Below are 18210 nucleotides of genomic sequence, written 5' to 3'. Positions count from 1 at the left end.
CCTCTAGTCAGAGAACAATATTGGCATTGTGTAATGTCCACCTAAACCTACTTAGTCAATCCATAAATCAAAGCAGTAGATTCCACCTAGACATCTGTGATAACCATCAGACTGATATCTAATGCTTATTGATTCCCATATTTATACTACAGTCACTGTAGTGTATATGAAAGAAAGTTCTATAATGAAGTATACAAAGGTACTGTAATACTGTACATAATGCCTTCCTTAGTGAACAAACCTCACCATTGAGTTTGAGAGTATCTGGAAATACCCAAACACGCCATTACTGCCCATTCTCTGGAGTAACTCTTCTGACTTCACCAGGCTCTCCTATGCTTGGGTAAGACAACAAACTCAGAGAGGACTTGACATAGTCTAACTCACTAAGACTGAGCCAAAGCACTACAAAGTAGTCAATAGGAGTGGCTGCAGTGGACTAGGCTTGTCAAGGAGAACCCTGCTAATGGGGCTTGAGATGAGTTCAAGTGAATTCTTAAAAGGCCTCTTATTTCTGGACTGATTTGTCCTCCTGGGAACTCCTACAGTGCCCTGTTAAGTCAAGCACTCAGAACAGAGAATTGTTCCACTTGTGAGGGTCAATGCCCACTCCTTCAACTAACATGAACCACACTGGCAGAAAGCAGAACATTAGACATACACTGCATGTTCCAAAACCAAGAGGGACATAACTAGCAGATGATCTACAACTAACAAAAAAATGCATACTGTGTAGAAAACAAATGATTTGTGTTATAGAAATAACAAAAAAGTAAAATGATATGACATGAGACATCAAAACCAAAAATATAATGTGGTGGTATGGTTGTTGTCTTTAAATGGTATTTAGCAATCATAAATAATGATCAAAAGTGTGCTGAAAATACAATGAAAATGTTGTATGATACCTAGTCTTGGCGTACGATCTGCTCACCCAATATTGTGTGATATTCAACAGCAAAATAACAGACATTCTATGTATCACAGTGGAACTTGCTTGGTGCCAAACGTACAGTAAAGCTGTAAGCATGGTACGCCTACATTAAAATAGCATCAGACTGATTTTGAATGCCAGGATATCAGTCCATTTGTGTGAGGAAGGGGATCTGTGTGCAGTGGTAGACTGTGAAGGTGCACATACAGAAACCAAGAAAATATACAAAAGAATGAAAACAACAACAGTGGATCAGGAGAAGTCATGACATACCTGTGATACTGTGATGGTGCTTCCCACCCCCTGAAGGCAAAAAAGAATGGGCTTTTACAGTATCTGACTCTGCATGACTACACTCAATATACCCCTCCACACCCCCTCCCCACAGACAAGAGAGAACATTGCAAATCAGTGTTTATTGTATAGGTAATTCTCAAATTGGAACAACCATGGATTAACATCTGAACTAGAATACACAAATCTAAATGAGCCAACTTTTAACAATAGTAGCAGAACAGAGTGAAGGAGGATAACAATGCTGAATTGGTTTGGGTGTGGGGATTGGGTGTGAGAGATTATATTGCCTTCAGGTTAACCCATCTATTAGGCTAAAGGTAAAGTGGGAAAGTCACATAAATTGTTTGTAAAAACAAAATGTTTATTGGGTGAAGCAGTGTCGTCTGCATGTACAAGCCTAAGCCTGAGCACTGTGACTTCACATGTACCTTAAACATCATATGGATTAACTGGATAACCTATACAGGTTGACATCCAGCCACCTGGACTGGTCGAGCAGACAGAGAGAATGACAAAGAAAATGGCAGGAGACCCAGAGTGGACATCTACGGAGGACTAACAGGCCCAGAAAGGACATCTATGGAGGACTAACAGGCCCAGAGAGGACAACTATGGAGGACTAACAGGCCCAGAGAGGACATCTATGGAGGACTAACAGGCCCAGAGTGTACATATGTGAAGGACTAACAGGCCCAGAGTGGACATATATGGAGGACTAACAGGTCCAGAGTGTACATATATGAAGAACTAACAGGCCCAGAGTGGACATATATGGAGGACTAACAGGCCCAGAGTGGAAATGTATGGAGGAATAACAGGCCCAGAGTGGACATATATGGAGGGCTTACCCACTGTAGGCCTCTGATTGCAGCCAATATTAGGACACTGACCTCCCCTCCCCGTGGCCACTGCTGTGATAGGCCGAACCTGCCCTAGCTGAGGTGTCATTAGGCTCAATGTCAAGGTAAGATAAGGACATTGTTCTCTGATAGTGTGGCCTAGCCGTCCTTCCAGAATGGTCTTGAGTTGCAGCCAGGGGCCTCGTATACTGCCTTTTCTCCCCTGAATACCCACCAGCCACTGCGTCTGAGATAAGGAAGCTGCACCCACCTGGGATACTGTAATGCTGCACTTTTTGGCCAACTCCTCTTTGGCTTCTTCACTGGGATATGGGTTGCTGAGGTGCGAGTAGAAATACTCGTTCAAGATTTCCGTCGCCTGCTTGCTGAAGTTTCTCCTTTTCCGCCTGAATAGTGAACAAAATGAGAGAAAGGCCAAGGAAGCTCATTAGCAAAACCAGCATTAACTCATCCATTTGGATCGAACAAATAGCACAATCAATCTCACACATAAATGGTGAAAATAATGAGGAATGGGGGTCTCAGGAGCGGAATATTGTGTCCTCCTTTCACCACCATCCTCATCAACACACACCAAGCCATCCTCCAATCGCTAAACCCACAAACACACACAACACACACAGAAACACAGAAACACATACATAGCTTCATTTGGTCTGTTGGTCTCTGATCTCCAGGCCAAGCATGTAATGTGTAGTGTTTAGCACAGCAGATGGGCAGGCTTGGTGACGGAGTGCTAGGCCCAGTTGCATCTCGGTACATTATAGAAATCAAGACATGCTCAGCTGAGCATTGTTCCTGGAATGCCATGGCCCCAGGGAACTTCAGTGGGAACAAATCCCCTCTAACTAGATCTGGGTCTCCTTTACCGCCCTAGGGCACTACTTATCATATTATTGAGTATTTGCTGCTTATTTTACCTTGTTTAATACACTTCACACAAGCAAATGGGCAGCAACTGTGCATCTGCTTGGTTTCTGCTTCCTCCCACTCTCCTTAGAGCTCCACTCCACAACAGGGAACTCCAGTGGGAACAAACCAACTGTAACTAGATCTGGGTCCCCTTCTTCCCCCCCAGGGAACTACTTATCATGTTATTTAGCATTTGCTGCTTATTTTGCCTTGTTTACTGCACTTCACACAAGCAATGGGCAGCAAATGCGCTTCTACTTGGTTTCTGCTTCCTCCCACTCTCCTTAGAGCTCCACTCCACAAACGGTTTGTGATTACAGTAATCCAGAACACCAGCTGATTACATATGACTTTGTTCCCACTTCATTTAATCTAAAATGCTTTCAGGTGATAGCGGATGATTATCTTGAAAGATGGCTATAACACATAACACGTGCGCTTTATGGCAAGATCATCTATGAATATTTGCAGTGTACTGTTTGGCGCTGTATGTTGTTGATTTGTTTTTCGCAGATATAGAAGTACATTTTCTAGGAAGTATTGTTATTACGATCATATGTCTCCATATAGTTCTGTCTCTGAGTGCCTTCCTACTGTATGCTCCAGGATAGAAACATTGGTTTTGTGGGTCTAGAAACATTGGTTTTGTGGGTCTAGAAACATTGGTTTTGTGGGTCTATGGGTCTAGAAACATTGGTTTTGTGGGTCTAGAAAACATTGATTTTGTGGGTCTAGAAAACAGTGATTTTGTGGGTCATGGTCTAAGAAAGGTTTTGGAACACAGAGACACACAGTAACACACATGCACGTCATATATACACACTGACCTGGCATCAAGGAATCTGGAGCGCAGGATCATGACGGCCTCACAGGTGCTCTGCTTGAGCTGCATCTGGATGGAGCTGAACTTGCGGTGGATGATGCCCACCATGCGTTCTATCTCTTTGGGAGAGATGGGTCGCGTGCGGGACTGCTCCCTCAGCAGGTTCATCACATGGGTGGTGAACTCGTTACACGCCTGCAGAGAAATCACAGAGCCCAACACAGCCCTGTTAGTACCCTCCTGGCTAGTATCCTTTGGTTAGGAACAACTTTCAGTAGCTGAATGTGTTTATGAGCCTTCTCCCTTAGTTAAAAGTATCTTCACTGATCGTGCTTTTGAAAAACACAGCCCAGTATTTATACGACTGCTGAGCACTTCAATTACTTAGTTGGTGAAGTCATCTATAAATGCAAATGCCGATTTGCAATTTGGCTTTGGCCCAGCACAGAGAGAATTTAAACAGCTTTTCGTTAAACCAGTAGTTCATACATGATTAATTAGAATAACTCATTTACGTAGTGCACACTTTAGCTCATTACTCTGAGTAAAATTCGTTAAGTATTTACATTTAGATAATTAAAACCTGGAAACACCCCTAAGAAAGATGTATTCACTCCAGGCAAAGTGTTGTGTGTCCTCTTCTCCCCTCCCTCCTCTCCTCTCCTCCCTCACTCCTCTCCTCTCAGAGTGCCGGGAGTAAATTAGTCTAATTCACCTCACTGCATTGCTGAGGCATCAGTGTTCCACCTTTCATTTTCTCTTCTCTATTGCTGAAGCTCAACATGGCACCTGAATGAGTTGATCATATTCTCATTTTACTGAGATGACTACATTACTTAGACTACACTACTTCCCAGACTTAGTTAACTTAGACTTAGACTACACTACTTCCCAGATTTAGTTGACTTAGACTACATAACTCCCCAGACTTAGTTAACCTAGTTACCTTAGACTTAGATGACACTACTCCCCAGACTTAGTTAGCTTACTTAGACTACACTACTCCCCAGACTTAGTTAACTTAGACTACACTGGGCCTCCCGAGTGGTCGGCCGCGACCGGGAAATCCATGGGTGCACAATTGGCCCAGCATCGTCCGGGTTAAGGGAGGGTTTGGCCAGCAGGGATGTTCTTGTACCATCGTGTTCTAGTTACTCCTGTGGCAGGCCGGGCGCAATGCACGCTGACACAGTCACCAGGTGTACGGTGTTTCCTCCAACACATTAGTGCGGCTGGCTTCCAGGTTAAGCGAGCATTGTGTCAAGAATCAGTGCGGCCTGGCTGGGTTGTGTTTCGGAGGACGCATGGCTCTTGACCTTCGCCTCTCCCGAGTCCGTACGGGAGTTGCAGCGATGGGACAAGACTGTAACTACCAATTGGATACCATGAAAAAGAGGTTAAAAAATGTCTAATAAATTAGAAAAAATGAAAAAAAACTTAGACACTACTTCCCAGACTTAGTTAACTTAGACTTTCGCTACACTACTCCAGAGACTTAGTTAACTTAGACTTAGTTAATGAACCACAAAATATGTACGTTTCCAATATTACAACAAATATTTTGTTCCTGGTTTTGTACTCTAATAATACGTCTATGAAGCTTAAAGGTGTGATGTGAAGGTGGTTAAAGGTGTGACTCACACCAACCTGTTCGTATTTCTCCAGCTCTGTGTGGTAGATCTGTCTGATCTGGGTGAGTTTGGCTCTGTAGTCGGAGTGTTCAATGGAGTTGTCTGAGGCCCCTCCCGAAGCTGCGGCTGCAGCGGCGGCAGCGGCGGATCCACCCCCTTTCTCTGGTCCTGACACACCCTCCGCCAGCAGCATGTTGTCCAGGCGCATGAGCTGGGGGTCGGGAGGGTCCTCCTCCTGGGCACCACGGATGCTGAGGCCTGAGAGACATCAGAGAGAGAGAGAGTGACAGTTAGACATGAGGACGTCCAGACCTCCAGATATGACACAGACACAAAGGAGTTTGATACTGTTCTGTTTTTGATAGGGCAGAACCTCCATGGTAACTGAATAATCATTTGTAATTTGTTTAGTGTTCATTCTATACCAGAGGGTGGGTTTGATGGTCTGACCAAGAACCACACCTAGACACACTCTTAAACTGACTCCTCCATGGCTGACTGGCTGATTTCCATGAGGGTAAAAAACATAGAACAGCCCAGATTATGCAGTGCCAGCCTCACAAGTATTGTCTTGTACAGTATCCTGAGCAGTGAGCAGCTAAAGCCAAAATGATTTTCTATAGGTACCTTTCCCTGGATGTCTGTCATATAGCCAAAGTGCAGTGCGGGTAATCCCCTGTGGGAATGGATTGGGTACCTCCTGTGTACGTGCTGTGTTCCTGTCGCCTAAAGCCCGGGCCTGCCTTATTTTATCTACACACTGCACTGCACACTGTGTGTACAGGGAGGCTTACATGACAGCAACATCCATAAACTGACAAATGCTCAACTGCGAGGTGGCACTTCTATTCTCCGAAAGGATGCTAAACAGAGGAATAAACCTCAAGCATGTGTCTGCCTTTTCTGCATGATGCAAAGCCTGAAATCACCACTGTCTGTTGGTTTTCTGTGATTAAAAACAGAGCCAGGGTTCTTCCACACTCTTAACGTTACCATATTTAGCATTATTCTACTTCATTTACAACTACTCATAGACAATATTTTCCCTTTTTCTCTTCTAATTGTGCACTTGATTACTGTGCAACTCTAAGATACCTCAGGGCTCGCACGCACAAACACACGCGCTCACGCATGCACATACACACACACAAACAAATCATTGAGTGCTGACTTTTGCTATTGTTATCGGGACCCGCTGTTTCTTTTTCTCTTTTCATTCTTTCCGATACATTTCAATCCTAATTAGGCATCAGTCAGCATAGGAGTACACCTGCATGCATAGAGAATGTTGTCATGACGGCTGCAATGAAAAAAAGACTGCAGCCGATCAGAATTACCAGCCAAATAAATCTGCATTATTCAGTCCAATAAATTAATAAAAAGGGCACCCAATCTGCAGTAAACACTGAGTGCCCACTTAGACGTTATGATTACCAGGGCTATCTCTATTCAGTAATCTGCCAGAGATGTAGGGATTTAACAGTTTCTTAAGGCTTCATTAAGATATGGTGAGCCCTTGAATTTTAAATAAGAAGATTAGTAATTCTATTGTGTGAGGCAGTAGCCTAGCAATCAGAGAGGGGCTCTACCAGGCACTGACTGTGTACCCAGCACACCCACTCTCTCTCTCTCGCTCTCTGAGACACACATACATAACCACATGTACACGACATTGAAACAGTGATACTATATGGATATTTAAAGTAACATACTGTCACCTCTCTCATCACATACCGCATTAACAATCCCCATCGACATTGGTGTGTGTCTCAGATGTGGAGATGCTACTGCAAGACTCACATTTGTGTCTATCTGTGGATCTATTGGCTGGATGTTTGTCTTGTAGTTGTAATGGTGTTAAGGTAGAGGATGCATGTGGCCATTTGTGTTGGAGACATTGATGCTGGAAGAGTTGTAGCATCAGGCATGCCAAGCCAAATCACCCATGTGAACAATATGCCATTACTCCACTAACTTTAACCCCATCACCATCATGTCTGTAAAGATGCTGAGCTATTAGTATAGTAGCTCTGGTGGTGGTAATATCTGCAGGTTGATTGAGCAAACTGGTTTGCTCAGTGTAGTACTTTTGCCGACCCTTTGCTGCAGACACAAGCTCAAGTCCGCATTTTCCTTTGTGCTGGAGGTGATAGTAAGTAGTTAGGCATGTTTTTCATGTCAGGTATATTAACTAGAACTCTGAAAGCAGCAGTTCACATTTCCACACCAAACCCATGTTGTCACTTTTACTCCACTCACTCTTTATCCAGGGGAAGCACAGCTGGGGGATTTACAGGGTTTCATTCAAACCAAATAATCACAGGCCATAAAGAGCTACTTGTCTCACCATATATTACAGTAAAGTTCCTTTGAGCAATAATGTGTGCATTCAGAGCACGGGCAAACAGAGCGAGACATTAGGAAGTGACGTGCAATCCTATTAGGAAGCTAACGTGTGGAGTGGCCATGACAATTTTATCATACATGTCCATTTCTATTTGGGAAATCAGCGGGATAAAAATGATTACTCCACTGGTCTGAGATTGTTCCGCCCCTCCAGCAGCCCACTAGCGTGTGTTTGTGCCAGAGCAGCTATCGAGGCCCATCCATAACAAACAGGTTTGGAAACACTTCCCCCCTCCACCTGCCTCAACATACAGCAGGGAGCAGCTCCCAGCCAAAAGACCAAGTGCTGTGATTTTCCATCTTCTACTGGATTTCTCTCTACTTGGATTTTTGTTTTTCTCTCATTGAAATCTGTGTTCATATTGTTTACCTAATTTCTACTCAAGGGTTGAAAGGAAGTCGACAATGTGATTAATACATTCATATCAGTGAGGTGTGGTTTTACTTATTATTTTTACATGTTTCAATGTCATATCTGATCCGATGAAATAACACAACTGACAGATGAAGACAAAGCAGGCCTTTCTCTCCCCTCCACTGTTTAGAATCATTTCCGGTTTAGTGCCATTGTCTCGTTTATCACCCCTGCTTGAAGTTCTGACAGTGATCTGAGCAATGCCTCTGGCCACTCTCCTTTCCTCCCACCTCTTTCCCCCTGTGCCTTCTTTTATTCCGGGGGCTTAGCTGACCTTTGGCCCAGCGTTTGTTTACTCTCATCACTGAAGTGTGAGCAGGAGAGTCATAAAAGCAGAGCCCTGCTGGGGTAATGTGAGCTGCTAAGGAGAGGAGCAGGATCAGGGGCTGGAGCAGGGTTATCCACCAGATCATACTGCAGTACTACACTGTCACAGAGAGAAGACCATAACACCTCAGTACATCACAAAGGAAAAGTGAGATATATTTTTATTTAGTGAGATGATTTTCCATTTTTCCATTACTTTGTTTGAATATTTGTTCCACAGATTTAATTATATACCTAATTATTTTCGCTCTACCGCATTTGGTTATATAGAGGGATAAAAACATGGAAAAATACAAACTGCACAATAGTGTGTTGCAAATTGATTGTGAACCATGTGCCTTGTTGTATTTGAAAGAACACATTGTATCTCTGTTACTTCCACCGCTTTCAAAATATCCTGTTCGATACACCTAACCCTGACCCCCTGCAGTTCCTTTCCTGCTCAATGCTCCAACCAAAAGGCCCAGCGCATATCCACACACTGTGCATCTAATTGCATTGATCCACAAAGGTCTCCTAAAGCTAACTAATCGAAACCAAATTTATTTTCTGTCAATATTTGCAAAGGTCATCTCTCTTAGAGCAGGATACAATCCCAAGCGATACAGAGACAGGCAGGCCGTGGCTCTCCTCTCAGCCTGCTGAACAGATCCCACTGAGGTGGCCCCTCTCTGGGTGAGTATTAGTGAGAATCCCTGAACCTTAACCCACCATGTGATTAGAACACAATGCCAAAGCAACACACAAGAGACAACAGAACACAAAGAACACTGTGTCACTACAGACTTGTTTCCATGTCTCTTTTGACTTAATATCATCTCGTTTTCAAAGCCTCCAGATTAGTGGCTCTCGCTTTAGAAGCAGAGAAATGCATCAAATTACCATTGGAAATCTTTTGTTCTGGCCAATAAAACATAAAGATTCTCTTTCATTGATGTCCTTAAAGTCTTTTTTAAGCTTGGCCTATATCCACATGGCACAGAGAATCTGGGAGAATGCCTTCGGGCTCTCTCAAGCATGTACAGTAATTAACACATTAATACACATTAGCTATTCCCAATGTTAATGGTAGGGTAATTACCATACCTGATACCACACTGAGGGAAAGCTAGCACGCATTAGCCACATTTTGTTTCACTTTCTTTCTTACCATAAAAAAGCTGAAAAGGATCCTGTCTAATTCAGGGGCTAAATCATTATATTTCCCCACAGACAGAAACGGTGAATTTGACAGTTCCCTACACATCTGTCAATGCGCGCTCACGCTTTCTCTTTCAAACTGCATCAATAGGAAAAGATACACACCTTACATTACTATTCCATCTCTATAAAAAGAGACTTCAAAGCATTTGAGTTCTTGTTGTATCCACTGTAAACCGCAGAGGGTTTGACTTTAGAGTTGAGGCAGGCAGAGATACTGTAGGGATGAACAAGTGAGCATGCAGATAGATTAAATACAGAGTAATAGAGGGCAGGGAAAGGACCCTAAACTGGGGAATCCCTGTCTAGCATGATGATGTATTTCCTCCCAGTGCGGTGATTGATAAGGCCCATTGACAGTGAAGTGTTACAGCCCCCTGGTACTGGGTCAAGACTTCTCTCATCATACGCCACCAGCACACTTTAAACGGACAGCACAGGGGGCGGGGAAGAAAACGTGACAAAAAGTGGCTCCGGTCAAAGAAGAAGATCCCTGTCAGTTCAGGTAGCCTTTGTCCTTCGATGATGATGCTCTCCTCTCCCAAAGACTTTGACAAGAGAATGGGGGGGGGGGTCGGGCCTCACCGAATCAGAGAGATGGGAGAGGGGATGGGTTAGGGGGTGGGAAAAGATAACCCAAACAAACATCTTGTAGACATTTTGCTGAACACACCAAAATGAATCACTGTCCCATTGTGGCATTGACATTTGTGGAAAGTGACACACGGCATGACAGACCACAGGGAGAGGATGGGAGACAACTGAGGGAGGGACACTGGGTAAACAAGGCCTACTGTCACTTGCTGTGTGTGTGTGTGTGTGTGTGTGTGTGTGTGTGTGTGTGTGTGTGTGTGTGTGTGTGTGTGTGTGTGTGTGTGTGTGTTTGTCCACTCTGGATGTTGCCCTCTCAGACTTTGAGTGGGCAGGTGGCCAAGTGGCGCAGTGATGGCTGACCAGGCCTGGCTGTGGCGGCCGCACGCAGCGGTCAGGGAGACTGGCCAAATGAGTGGACAGGACCTCCTCTACAGATCATCACACTGACTGACCCTACAGAACACATACAGCATGGGGCTCAAGCACAGGGCTGCACTAGCAGCCCAGAATCAGCACAAATCATTAACTGCCTGTTAAAGCATTTACCATCAATACTCACATAAACCTGGAATACAAATATACCTTAAAAAAAATGGTACCTTGATCTAATTATTTAGTAACAAAGAAAATTAGATTTACAGTAAAGTAGTATTATAGCATTTCAAGATAACTAACAGCATTTGCTGCTTTTTCCTCTCTTATTTCATTTCATATTTGATATACTTTTGGTTTTTAGCTACTAGCCTCAATTTACTGCAAATGTACCCTAATTCTTTATTCAGACCCCAAGCACATAATGCAAATGTGGCACTGAAAGCCAGTTATGAAATACCCAAAGGCAACTAATCTCTCCTCCCTTTGCAGCCTTCTCTGCAGCTCCCTAATTAGAAGATGGAGATTGCAAGAAACCAGGTCACACAGCAGGTCCTGTACACACAGACAACCAGGCACATATAGATACCACTTCATCTAAATATAATGTGTATGAAGCCATGAATACATTACTCTAAAGGCTAAGGGTGAAACAAATAATACTCCTTCTGTCATTAATCCCATGTTTTTACTGTATTCCTCTAAATAAATGGTTTCGGCTTGAGGCATTTGTGTGTGTGTGTGTGTGTGTGTGTGTGTGTGTGTGTGTGTGTGTGTGTGTGTGTGTGTGTGTGTGTGTGTGTGTATGAGTCCACGCATGCGTGCAAGCGTGTGTGTGTGTGTGTGTGTGTGTGTGGTGTGTGTTTGTGTGCATGAGTCCACGCATGCGTGCAAGTGGTGTGTGTGTGTGTGTGTGTGTGTGTGTGTGTGTACTCATGAACTCATGAACCATAAAGCAGCATTGGGAACATACAGCAGACCATGATCCAGTGCCAGACACAATATTCTTTGCAACGGCATTTCTACACGAGAGATGACAGTCCATCATTTAGATTTTGTTTCAGTGAATCCACGGGAGAGACTGCACTGCCTGAAAAAGAGGGGAGCTGTTTCCCTCTGAAGAGTGCATTTTATAGGGAAGAATGTGACTCGAAATTATAGATTAACATTCTCTTCCCAGACGAGCTAACATATATAGCCCCAATTGCAGGTGGAGGCAGAGGCTGTACCGTTGGAAATGGGTGTCTTTGACAGCCATCATACTGCAGAGCGGTGAGACATGTTGAGATGCTCACCAATGAGAACACATATACATTTGTTTTTTACAGTGTTTATAACCTAAGGTAAATAGTGGCTGTGATTTGGAGGGACAGAATGTTCAGCCAAAGTCTCATGTACCTGAAAAGGAGCATCACAGCTGCTGGCGTATTGTTGTGCCTGATGCTGCAGGTTGCTGTGGTCTGTACAGTGACAGTGAGGAGGAGCTAGTCAGATCAACGTACAGTGCCAACAACACCATGTGACAGATGCAGGACAGAGAGGATGGACATTAGAACAGAGACTACCAGGAAGGCTGCCAATCTACTCTTAATTACCTCCCCTTTTACTCAACGCATCACATCATATCCATCGCAAGAACTGTGACAGTACTAAAGTGGTATTGTGGTTTAATATAAACTATTATAATAGTGATTTACAATAAAATAACAATTTGAAATAATCATTTCAACAGCAAAATTGCTATCGGGAAAAACCCTTTGAAGTTTGTGTTGTGATGGTGCTACTCCTTGTTGTCTAATATCCAATGGACAAGGTAAAAAATATGATTTGTTTCTAATTATTCTCAGAGTGTATTTTACACACCATTTAATGAGTTCGTCTGGAGACATGGCCATGGGCTGTGACTTCCTTCCCCAGTTATCCATGATGAACTGTGCAGTCTCCACCACGTCACCCCCATCAAGTGAATCAAGTCCCTATCCCCACTCAATTCCCTACTAAGGGCTTCACCGGAGCAGAGAAGACGCACAACTGAAGCAGCACAATAGCTACCGTGCCATTTTGTCTCGACATACCGGGAGAGAGGGAGGTGGGGGGGACAGAGCGAGGGGCTCGCTCCCATAATTACAGTAATTAACAGTTGCAGATTTAATTGGAAGGGAAGGCATTAACGGGAGGAACATTGCAGCGGCGCGTGCAGAGGGAACCTTTGCGGCACGGGGCTTTTGTCTGGTACACACCTAATGGAGCCCTGGCTTGCTGGCTGGGCTGCGGTAGCGCTGCATCCCACTGCTGACACAACAAGCATTGGGTTCAGACGCCGGGGCTTGTCACGACTCAGACTGGAGGCAGATAATTAGGTGCCAGGTTAATGAGAGCATGGGCTCTTGATGGCATTTGGTTACTGTATGTGGGCAATTAATGATTTTGTTTTTGTGTTTTTTGTTGCGCACTTGTGTGGAAAATATAGCCCATTACTCACCTCGGCCTCTGAGTTGAATGTAGTGATGGAGTGGCAAAGGGCTGTAGCTATGAGCCTTTTTAAAATGGCTAACGTTGAATACCTCCAGACAACCTAGAATTTTATAACAGATGTGTGGAAACATACATTTAATCTCAATTTCCTTGAAGCAACCTGCTGACCTTTTCAGACTGTATTGCCCTATGTCACCGCTTTCTATGTACAAAATCCCTATAGACATCAAGCAGACCATGAGGTTCCAGGTCAAATACAGTATATTGCCATGCACACACAAGAACAAAGAAAACTGGGCACAAAGAAACCCCAAGTGTTAATATATGGTATCGACTTTCATAATGTGTTTGTGAAATCCAATACCCCTTTGAAAAGCACTGCTTTTACATTCCATAGGATTAATTGGCAATAAATCCACAGAGAGAACTTAAGACATCCTCTTTCTCATGCAAACGGCTCCACACCTTCTATTTTGGAGTGTGTTGTTGTCTTGCCTGTGGTGGCTAATTAGTGGTATTCAATAAATGGGCACCTATAAGCTTTGGTTAAGATGGCATCTGTGTGAAAGTTAGGCTCGGCCCTAATGTATGTGCTCTCTGTCACCGGCCGCATGGCAAATGACTCGACAAAACACAAGACAATGTCCAAGGACCAGTCAGACCTTCCCCCGTCAAGGGGCCAAAATATATTTCTCTCTCAACAGTATCCAGAGAATTGGCAATTGGAATGTGTGTTAGTGATGCTAAGGCATCCATGTTTGATATAAAGTGCATTCAGAAAGTATTCAGGCTCCTTGACTTTTACAACCTTATTCTAAAATGGATTTAATTGTTTTTTCCCCTCATCAATCTACACACAATACCCCATTATGACAAACCCAAAACAGGTTTTTAGATTTTTTTGCAAATGTATAATAATTAAAAAAACTGAAATATCACATTTAGATAAGTATTCCAAACCTTTACTCAGTACTTTGTTGAAGCACCTTTGGCAGTGATTACAGCCTTGAGTCTTCTTGGGTATGACACTACAAGCTTGGCACACCTGTATTTGGGAGTTTCTCCCATTGTTCTCTGCAGATCCTCTCAAGCTCTGTCAGGTTGGATGGGGAGCGTCGCTGCACAGCTATTTTCAGATCTCTCCAGAGATGTTCGATCAGGTTCAAGTCCGGGCTCTGGCTAGGCCACTCAAGGACATTCAGAGACTTGTCCCGGAGCCACTCCTGCATTGTCTTGGCTATGTGCTTAGGGTCGTTGTCCTGTTGGAAGGTGAACCTTTGCCCCAGTTTAAGGTCCTGAGCGCTATGGAGCAGGTTTTCATCAAGGATCTCTATGTGCTTTGCTCCATTCATCTTTCCCTCGATCCTGACTAGTCTCCCAGTCCCTGCCGCTAAAAAACATCCCCACAGCATGATGCTGCTACCACCGTGCTTCACTGTAGGGATGGTGCCATATTTCCTACAAATGTGATGCTTGGCATTCAGGCCAAAGAGTTCAGTCTTGGTTTTATCAGACCAGAGAATCTTGTTTCTCATGGTCTGAGAGTCTTTAGGTGCCTTTTGGCAAACTCTAAGCGGGCTGTCGTGCCTTGTACTGAGGAGTGGCTTCTGTCTGGCCACTCTACCATAAAGGCCTGATTGGTGGAGTGCTGTAGAGATGGTTGTCCTTCTGGAAGTTTCTCCCATCTCCACAGAGCAACTCTTGAGCTCTGTCAGAGTGACAATTGGGTTCTTCTTCCATTTAAAAATGATGGAGGCCACTGTGTTCTTTTGGAGGTTCAATGCTGCAGAAATGTTTTGGTAACCTTCTGCAGATCTGTGGCTCGACACAATCCTGTCTCTGAGCTCTACGGACATTTCCTTCAACCTTTGGCTTGGTTTTTGCTCTGGCATGCACTGTCAACTGTGGGACCTTATATAGTAAGGGGTGTGCCTTTCCAAATCATGTCCAATCAATTATATTTACCACAGGTGGACTCCAATCAAGTTGTACAAACATCTCAAGGATGATCAATAGAAACAGGATGCACCTGAGCTCAATTTTGAGTCTCATAGCAGAGTCTGAAAACTTATGTGAATAAGGTATTTCTGTTTTTATTTTTAATACACCCTTCCTGTCTCAGCCTCCAGTATTTATACTGCAATAGTTTATGTGTCGGGGGGCTAGGATCAGTCTGTTATATTTCTCCTGTCTTATCCGGTGTCCTGTGTGAATTTAAGTATGCAACCTCTAACTCTCTCTCTCTTTTCTCTCTTCTCTCGGAGGACCTGAGCCCTAGGACAATGCCTCAGGACTACCTGGCCTGATGACTCATTGCTGTCCCCAGTCCACCTGCTGTCCCCAGTCCACCCCAGTCCACCTGCAGCTGCTCCAGTTTCAACTGTTCTGTCTACCCTGACCTGTTCACCGGACATGCTACCTTGTCCCGGACCTGCTGTTTTCGACTCTCTCTCTCTACCGCACCTGCTGTCTCTAACTCTGAATGATCGGCTATGAAAAGCCAACTGACATTTACTCCTGAGGTGCTGACCTGTTGCACCCTCTACAACCACTGTGATTATTATTACTTGACCCTGCTGGTCATCTATGAACGTTTGAACATCTTGGCCATGTACTGTTATAATCTCCACCCGGCACAGCCAGAAGAGGACTGGCCACCCCTCATAGCCTGTTTCGTCTATAGGTTTCTTCCTAGGTTCCTGCCTTTCTAGGGAGTTCTTCCTAGCCACCGTGCTTCTACATATGCATTGCTTGCTGTTTGATGTTTTAGGCTGGGTTTCTGTATAGCACTTTGTGACATCGGCTGATGTAAAAAGGGCTTTATAAATACATCTGATTGATTGATTGATTATTTGATTGATTGATTGATTGATTGATGAGGAAAATGTTTTATTTCATAAATTTTAGAATGAGGCAGTAACATAACAAAATGTGGAAGAAGTAAAGGGGTCTGAATACTTTCCGAATGCACTGTATATCTGAAACTTGTCCCCTGAGGAGAACTCTGACGCTATCTACATGGATGTATGATCTCTGTGGTAACTTGTAACTGTACAGGGTAACTCTAAACCACTCTATGCAAAGGGATTTTAGTGTCTTTAGGAATTCTGCCTTATCTGGTCTCACTCCCCCACACAAGCCTTTATTTAGATGCTGTGACATCCTGTGGAGATTGACTGATTAGGTTACTGTAACTTAGTTTAGTTTGATTGGTCAATGGTGGTTGGTTTCGGTTTTAAAGAGTCACATATTCAGATGCTATAAATGGAATGAAATGCCTTTGTTCTGCCTCTTGCTCCTGTTATCCACTCCGCTGAAAGGTTGTATGAACATTTTTCTCTTGTAGGCCTGTAATGTTTTTTATGCTTTACTTTGTAACTCTGGGATCTTCATGCCTAGATAGATTGTGAATGCCTTGTGATGCTAGTATTGCCTTGTAACTTAAGCTTTATGGCTTGTATGTGATTCCATCCATTTTACAATGTAATTCAATATCTGCCTTTGATATAGACAATTCTTAGACCTTTCTCGACCTTCCAATTCCTGTAACTCAACTATAGTCTCTACATATTGCTAAATTATCTTTATGGAGTCAAATAATTCATTTAATAGGCATATAGTCTTATTACGGGTCACATGTGAGGTATATACAGTATAATATACACATATCAAATATTACCCCACTACAAAAGGTTTCAATATCCTCACAGCGGGAAATAAAAGGGGTTTATTCAGAAATAAAAAATCATGTAAATAATGTCTGAGGGTTTAGGCTGGGATAGGGATCATCACATCCACTGTGACTCTGGTGTTCATATTCATGATCATTTATTGCCCAACATACTGGACATGTTAGTTCTGCAGATTAGCCAGGGAGACATGATGTTTAGAGCTTTTCCAAATCTTTACTTCTATTACTCAGACGCATGTGCAAATAATATATATTCAACTACAATGTACAATCCTAAAAAAAAGAATGTAAAGAGCTTTAAATGTTTCCTTATTTGTGCATATTTAATGCATGGGCAAAATCATGGATTAAAATAAATATAAAATCATATAAAAAAAACTCTACTAACTACTATAGTAGTATAGAATATGTAGCTATGTAGCATTTATGTATGGGTAATGTGTAGCCTGTAACATACTGTACAGTGCATGGCGGTATGATAAAGTGCTTCTGAGAATATTTGCCGGGCTCCCATATACAGTGAGGGAAAAAAGTATTTGATCCCCTGCTGATTTTGTACGTTTGCCCACTGACAAAGAAATGATCAGTCTATAATTTTAATGGTAGGTTTATTTTAACAATGAGAGACAGAATAACAACAAAAAAATCCAGAAAAACGCATGTCAAAAATGTTATAAATTGATTTGCATTTTAATGAGGGAAATAAGTATTTGACCCCTCTGAAAACATGACTTAGTACTTGGTGGTAAAACCCTTGTTGGCAATCACAGAGGTCAGACGTTTCTTGTAGTTGGCCACCAGGTTTGCACACATCTCAGGAGGGATTTTGTCCCACTCCTCTATGCAGATCTTCTCCAAGTAATTAAGGTTTCGAGGCTGACGTTTGGCAACTTGAACCTTCAGCTCCCTCCACAGATTTTCTATGGGATTAAGGTCTGGAGACTGGCTAGGCCACTCCAGGACCTTAATGTGCTTCTTCTTGAGCCACTCCTTTGTTACCTTGGCCGTGTGTTTTGGGTCATTGTCATGCTGGAATACCTATCCACGACCCATTTTCAATGCCCTGGCTGAGGGAAGGAGGTTCTCACCCAAGATTTGATGGTACATGGCCCTGTCCATCGTCCCTTTGATGCAGTGAAGTTGTCCTGTCCCCTTAGCAGAAAAACACCCCCAAAGCACAATGTTTTCACCTCCGTGTTTGACGGCGGGGATGGTTTTCTTGGGGTCATAGGCAGCATTCCTCCTCCTCCAAACACGGCGAGTTGAGTTGATG

The 18210-nt window shown here is 43.4% G+C and overlaps 1 protein-coding gene across 11 annotated transcripts in view; it reads right to left on the bottom strand.

Annotated features, from left to right (window-relative positions):
• Positions 1–18210, bottom strand: part of pbx3b (pre-B-cell leukemia homeobox 3b) — a 90356-nt gene that overhangs the window by 18325 nt on the left and 53821 nt on the right. For 6 of the 11 annotated variants that reach the window (XM_014171867.2, XM_045706816.1, XM_014171868.2 and 3 more), the window contains exons 3-5: positions 5474–5715; positions 3831–4021; positions 2342–2477 (exon numbers count right to left, since the gene is read on the bottom strand). In XM_014171867.2, coding sequence (XP_014027342.1) covers positions 2342–2477; positions 3831–4021; positions 5474–5715 — 569 coding nt within the window. Of the gene's footprint in view, positions 1–1207; positions 1238–2341; positions 2478–3830; positions 4022–5473; positions 5716–18210 lie in introns of all 11 variants that reach the window. The other 5 variants (XM_014171865.2, XM_014171874.2, XM_014171866.2 and 2 more) reach the window with 1 other exon arrangement.

This window comes from Salmo salar, chromosome ssa24 (assembly GCF_905237065.1).
Source record: "Salmo salar chromosome ssa24, Ssal_v3.1, whole genome shotgun sequence".
In the NCBI taxonomy this organism is placed as follows: domain Eukaryota; kingdom Metazoa; phylum Chordata; class Actinopteri; order Salmoniformes; family Salmonidae; genus Salmo; species Salmo salar.
The sequence above is the reverse complement of the archived record's forward strand: the minus strand, read 5'-3'. Positions and strand labels throughout refer to the sequence as shown.